General features: G+C 34.8%; 1 protein-coding gene across 1 annotated transcript in view; it reads left to right on the top strand.

The window, feature by feature from the left end:
- LOC130223487 (gastrula zinc finger protein XlCGF57.1-like) overlaps positions 1-7,100 on the top strand; it is a 150,727-nt gene that overhangs the window by 529 nt on the left and 143,098 nt on the right. The window contains exon 2 of the mRNA XM_056456332.1: positions 3,194-3,268. Coding sequence (XP_056312307.1) covers positions 3,194-3,268 — 75 coding nt within the window. The remainder of the gene's footprint in view (positions 1-3,193; positions 3,269-7,100) is intronic.

Genomic DNA, 7,100 nt, shown 5'->3' with positions numbered 1-7,100 from the left:
TTTGAGATTTTTGATTTAACCACATAGTTGTTATATTTATTAGATTTTAGGCTGTAAGAAATGAATGTTGGTCAAGCTCCTGCACTTTTTACAAATAATCTGCAAGCAGAAAAACAGGAAACAAACCTCAAATTGTGTCAATCCTGTCATGAACAAATTCAAAGTAGTATAAGTATATCTTCATTGCAGTGGGATTATAACATGTATATTTTCAGAAAGGTAATGTGTCCCTTTACCAACCCAACTTCATGGAAAAAGTCTATTTATAATAATGAAATAATAGACAAAACATTTATTTTCCAATAAAATATGCATTCAGTGCACATACTTTTCTAAATAAACCCCAAGATCTAAAATATTTTGTCAAACTTTTAAACAATATTAACTGGCCTTTATTGGTTAATTAAGAAATCACACAAGATGTTTTGCTGAGGTTATAAATAATTTGTTCATTTTCATAAAAGTTGAACATGACGGTGGAAAACAAGATGACAGGGTGGACATTAGCATGACAGAGTAGACAAAGGCTTTATTTAGTGAACTAAATATGGAGGAACATTTGAAAAACAACAGGTACAACAAGAAATATTAAAGGGTTCATATAAAAGGGTTATAAAGTTTTCAAGAATTCAACTTCTGTTTTCACTAATTCTGCAAACCACTGAGCCACCATGCCGCCTCTTGTGTTATCAATTAGGTTTTATCAATATGCAAATTAATGGTAAAACGGTAAATGGTAAACAATTATTGTCCTTCAAGTTAAACAAAATTTGCTAATGAATGTAAATATTTATATTGTACACTGTATTGGAGGAGTAAATGGAATGTTGGAGACAACTCAAGTTAAACACCTTTTAATGTTTTTTTCTTCTTCAGAATAAGGTAAATAATTAGATTACAGATGTTCACATAATTGTACAAATACCTAGGGCTGTAGTTTTATTTCAAACAGTCAGTGAGATCCATTATATGGACTTTAAAATGATGTCCTCAATATAGACTGAGACAGATATTGCCAAAAGGTTTGTATTGTCCATGACTCATATTGCATCTGCTGGTGCAGTATGTGTGTGTATAAGTGTTGTAACATAAAAAACATGAACTAATTAACAATAAAATATTAAAGAAAATAAAGTGTCAATAACAATGCATATATGACCACCTTGTCAAGGAAGGATTTGTGACATGATGGACAATGACAAGGAGGACATTTTTGGCTAAAGACAGCATTTATTCAACACATGTAGCACCTGCAGCTGGTAAAGTGTTTCCCTATTTAAGCTCTTTGTGCACAGTTCAAAAGCTTTATTTTTAATTCTAAATTTATATTAATTAATGTTTCACTCTCACAGGGACATGTTAAGTTTGACAACATTCATTTTCAAACACAATATGAGGAAAAATAGGAAACATTAGTGTAGATATTTACTGTGTGCACAGCAGACGTTTTAACCTCTAAAGCAAAGCAAACTGGGCACGGGGATGCCAATGAGTACATGAGAGTACATCTTAAAGGGGCATTTACAACATCATGACAGGGTGGACAGCAATTTCAAGGACACGTGCAAAATGATTAATGATATTATTAAAACAGAATAAAAGTTATTAAAATGACTTCTCTTTAAAATAACTTGTTAAAGACATTAGGAATATTTAAAAATCTTTTTTTTAATTTGATCTAATTTACCTACTTTTTAGACTCACTGAAGTTGTCTGAGCAGTGTGTGGGACATGGCAAAATCACATCTATTTAATGAAAGAATATGGCAAAAACATATTTCAAAACACTTATAAATCTACCTGCATGTGTGTAAAGGTTTAACCAATTATATTAAAACATCAGAGTTTCTATATTGCGCATTATATTCAAATAGGACTGATTCAATCTTGTGGGACATCAAAGGCACTTTATAGTGATAATGACCCAGCTAGTGAAACTAAAACATGTAGTAGTAATGGGTACTTTTTACTTAAAGGGCACCAATTTTACCCTTTTTCAAGATTTGAGATTCTCCAGAATGTGTCTGTAAAGTTTCAACTCAAAACACCCATGAGATTTTTTATTATACATCTTAGAATGTTGAGATTGTCTGCTTTAAACACTTAGTCTTAGTGAATTAAAAAGTTTTTTTTAATTGTCTTAAAAATGTTTAGAGTAAAGGTTTTGATCAACTCCAAATGCTGTATATATAAGCCATGACCAGGAATTTCGCAGATTTTTAGCCCATCATTAATTCTATTTATTTACTTGAGTAAATGTGTGTAAATCTAAATTTATTCATTAATTTTAGTCCCTTGAATTAACCGCCAACTTATCCAGCATGTTTTTACAGTCTATGGTTTTTACGCAACGGATGCCCTTCCAGCCACAACCTATCTCTGGGAAAAATCTAAATTTATTCAGTTTTTAAATTACAGTAATATTGACTAATATGAAAATGTTCATCTGATTTATGTACAATGCAGTTTGTAATGCAATATTTTCTTGTCTTTTAGTAGATATATTGTATGAGAGACTTGCTTTGTTAACTAAATAAAGTGAATCCAATTGGATTTGCATATTAAACATTAAATACAAGTTAAAAAGATATAATTTTTTTATTTCACATATTAAGGTTTTAGTTATGATACTCCCAAAATAATTTAACAGAAATCCGCAGATTTTTACCAAAATTCTCCACAGAAATAGCAAAAAACGTCCGCAGATTCCATCTGGCCCTAGCCATGACTTCAACAGTAAGTGGCAAAAAAAAAGCGAAACAAAAATGACTTTTAGTTTGGCGGAGTGTGACGTCATCAGGCGGCGCCGCTTCAGCGCTGTGATTCAACTAGAGAAAGGTTTGTTTTAAAACGTTTACAGATATAAACCGATTTAATTAAAGGTTCAGGTTTTTTACAACGTAATATTATTTTACTCCTACGTAAATATTGACTATTGTTTGAATAAGTTACAGAAATCTGTGTAATAAGTGTTTTAATGGTACCTTTTGCCTGATTTCTTTTTGTTAATTACTCTCATATAAAGAAACTGTTGAAGCAAGTGTTGAAGAGAAGTTATTTTGTTTCTGTTCATTGTTTTATTTATTTTAAACAGGACATTTTTATTGCTTTGTTCATTTTAAACAGGATAAAGTGTCCAAACACAGAGAAAAACTCCTGCTGAAGCAACTGATCTCCACACTGTTATAAAGATGGCGTTTATTAAAGAGGAGAGTGAAGATTGAAGAAACATTCACAGTCAAACAGGAAGATCTGCAGGAACAAACAGGTTGATTTTCATTCTTAAAGACCAACTCAGTCATTTGATCCTCATTCAGATATATTTTAATAATAAGAATACTAAATTAAATCCATCTTGCAGCCCTGAGTGTGCTGCCTAGTTCTCCTAAATGCACATAGCACTAATTGAAAGACAGGAATGAGTTTCTTTCTTGTCACTTGTTCTCGTGTCTTTTGTCATTCTTTTATGTTTTATTAGTCTCCCATTTCCCATCTCCTTAAGTTTATTGCTTTTCTTGTTTTCCTATAGTTTGTAAAGTGTCCTTGAGCACTGGTGCTATAAAAATAAATAAAAACAATAAATTAAAAAAGTTTAACTGAGCTGACGATATTTGACCTAAAGTATTCTCATAGAAGATATCTGCTATTACAGTGATAGTGTTGGCTTAGTACTTTCCATTTGCATATGTCATATTGATCACAATCCCCTTTTTTCATCAACTTCTTCATGTATTTAAACTATTAAAAGTAGTTGTTACTAGTTCTCACAGATAGCATCTGAGTTAGAATTACATCATTATTATAATAAATAATTACCAGGGCTCTTGTGTTTAAAGAGGGTTTCCGTGAGTCATAAAATGTCGTAAAAATTTAGGCCTTAAAAATCGTCACTTCCTGATTAACTGGTGCCAAATATCAACAGTAAAAACAGAATTTACTGCGGTAGAAGAAGCTGCGTCAATTTTTTCTTTATTTAATAAATGTACTCGCGCCTCAGAAGACAATGTTGACACACAATGAACACGTGGGGGCGTTTGAAGCCATGAGACGTGGAGAACAGACTCTCTTGACACTCTGGAGGTCATTAATAATATACATTAATACTAAAACGGTTAAAGCATTTTAGAATGACCAAAACAACATTTCGGATGTTCTTCAATGCACTCAGCCTGCTGGATTGTCTATTCACATTTTCATCTTCATATGATCTCTTATAACAAACCTTTTTTAATGCACATACTGTAATTTGTTCAGTAAAAGTGTTTCCATTGTAGTTCAGGCGCATCGATTCTATCGAATTAAAGTTTATCCTGCTCAGTTTTGCGCATTTTTTATGTGGATTTTTTAAAAGTTACAGTATGCATCATGATGTTTCCATCAATCGTTTTGTATAGTTTTGAGCATTAAAATAGGTGGGTGGAAAGGTAAGGCTAAGGGGAGAAATACCACTTTGTCTTTAAAAAAAAGGGAAGGAGACCGACAGACACTCAGGGTTAAAGAATAAAACCTGCCCCTGACCAGGTTAGGTTCACAGAGTAAGTTACCATGGTAACTGACACTGAGTTAAAGTTACTTTCAGAAACAGGCTTGACTTACCCTGCTTTCTCCAGTTTGACAAACCTGCCATTTTGAAATGGAAAACCCAGAGTTTCTCTCATTTCAGGGTTAAAATACTCTGAGTTTTCACTTAACCTCCTTTCTGAAATGGACCCTGGTCACTGCTATGACATGATTGACAATTGTGGCTGTTTGTCATTGTACTCTGGTTATCCTGAGAGCTGATGCTGAGTATTCTTAGGACTTTTCACACTTCAAATTGTTAACCCTGGGTCATTCTAACCCTGTATATACAGAATCCTGGGTTATCTGTAATCATGTTCCACACTGCTCATGCTTTACCTGGGGTTAAAAAATAATCCTGGGTGTTCATTAACAGACGTTTCACATTTGCAAACCCCTGGTAAACATTATTATTTCTATATTTACGTTGTCACTGTCCCTGATTGGACAAACAGCAGGTCACCTTTTTAAATGGCATTTCTGCATCTTGTCAGGTATATAAAATGTCACCAAGTAGGTCTTCAGCTAAGCCTCAGGACATGCTCAAAGGCAAGAAAACAAATACAAAAGTACAAATGAATGAAAACGAGTAGCAAAGTATGTCATCTTGGCATCTCCTCATCACTCCAATTTACAGCAAACGTGGCATTAAGCATTTGCACAAGTTCATTCATTCATTTTCTTTCAGCTTAGTCCCTTTATTAATCAGGGGTTACCACAGCGGAATAAACCACCAACCTATTCAGCATATGTTTTAAACGGCGGATGCCCTTCCAGCTGCAACCCAGTACTGGGAAACATTTGCATAAGTTATATACAATAATGCAAACTCACTAATATAAGGTAAATTATGCGCACTTGCTATGAACATGCAGGATTTGTCTCAATCGGGTCTTCCAAGGAAGTAAAAAATGTTTAAATTTAGTGGAAGATACACATGAGGGAACACAACACGAGTAATCTAGAGCGAGTGCATTTGATCATTTGCATTTAAAGCCACAGGCACAAAAAGAGCTTGGTTTTCCTCTGACCCTCAAAATTAAATATTCTGCAAGGTATATGATCTGATTTGGAGCCAAAACCTCTTACATCTTGTAAAAAGGTTCATAATAGGAACCCTTTAAAGGGATAGTTGATGCAGAAATGAAAATAGCCTCACCATTTACTCTCCCGCGTGTGGTTTTAAACCTTTATGAGTTTCTTGATCAAAACTGCATAACACAGAGTAAATGGTACGGTCATTTTCATTTGTGGGTGAAACATCCATTTCATGCTTGTTCCTTTGGGCCTTCATACTAAAGTTCACTTATTTTTAAGACGTGGTGGTACTGAAAAAAGAGACTTATCAAATGGAGGAGAAACAGCAGTTTGAGAAACCCCAAGAAATAATGACTGATGAAAAACCCACACTGACTAAAAAGACTTCATTACGCAGAAGACCTCGGAAATCCAATTCTGGGTGTTATTTTAGCTGTCAACAGTGTGGAAAGAGTTTCAGCCAAAAGCCAAAGCTTGATATTCACATGAGAGTTCACACTAAAGAGAAACCTTACACCTGCGAACAGTGTGGAAAGAGTTTTGGTTATACACAAAGCTTTAAAACCCACATGAGAATTCACACTGGAGAGAGGCCGTACACATGCCAACAGTGTGGACAAAGCTTCTATCATGCAGGAAACTTTGCAGCACACATGAGAATTCACACTGGGGAGAAGCCTTACTCTTGCCCTCAGTGTGGAAAGAGTTTTAAGCGAAACATCACCCTTAAAATCCACATGAGAACTCACAATGAAAAGAGAATTTTTATTTGCACACAGTGTGGGAAAAGTTTTTCGCAAAAACAAGACCTTGAGATCTATATAAGGATCCACACTGAAGAGAAACCGTACAGTGTGGTAAAAGTTTCATTTGTAAAAATGCACTCTATTACCACATGATAAGTCACGGCGGAGAGAAGCCGTTTGCATGTGCTTAGTGTGGAAAGAGCTTCACAACCAAAGCTAGCCTCATAAATCACATAAGTGGTCACAATGGAACCATAGTGTTCACATGTGATCAGTGTGGAAAGACTCTCACACGATCAGACTCCATTAAGCAACACAAGAAGACTCACTCAGGAGAAGATCGTTTTAGATGCAGTGAGTGTGGAAAGGACTTTAAACATAAAAGAAGCCTCAGCACTCACCTGAAGCTTCACAATGGAGAGCAGAGTGCTCAAAATTGAAGCCTTGTCTACACAAACGTGGGTATATTCAACACGGCAGCTTTTTCGTGTAGTTTGGCTGTTCATTGACATAAGGTTTATTTATAAACTACTTTCGAGAGGATCACATGCTTATGATTGTCCATGGCAGGTCCTGCATTAGCTAACACATGATTCACCAATAAGATGATTCCTAACTCACTATAAATAACCAGAGTTTCTTACCTCAGTTATCTTTGTCTTGAGAAATTCCCCTTCCACCCCTACTCCCCCTCCTTTCTAGATTGGGCAACATGGTGGCCCAGTCGTTAGCAATGTTGCCTCAAAGCAAGAATGT

Source organism: Danio aesculapii, chromosome 4, assembly GCF_903798145.1.
Source record: "Danio aesculapii chromosome 4, fDanAes4.1, whole genome shotgun sequence".
In the NCBI taxonomy this organism is placed as follows: Eukaryota; Metazoa; Chordata; class Actinopteri; order Cypriniformes; family Danionidae; genus Danio; species Danio aesculapii.
Note: the sequence above shows the minus strand (reverse complement) of the source record. Positions and strands in the feature narration are given on the sequence as shown.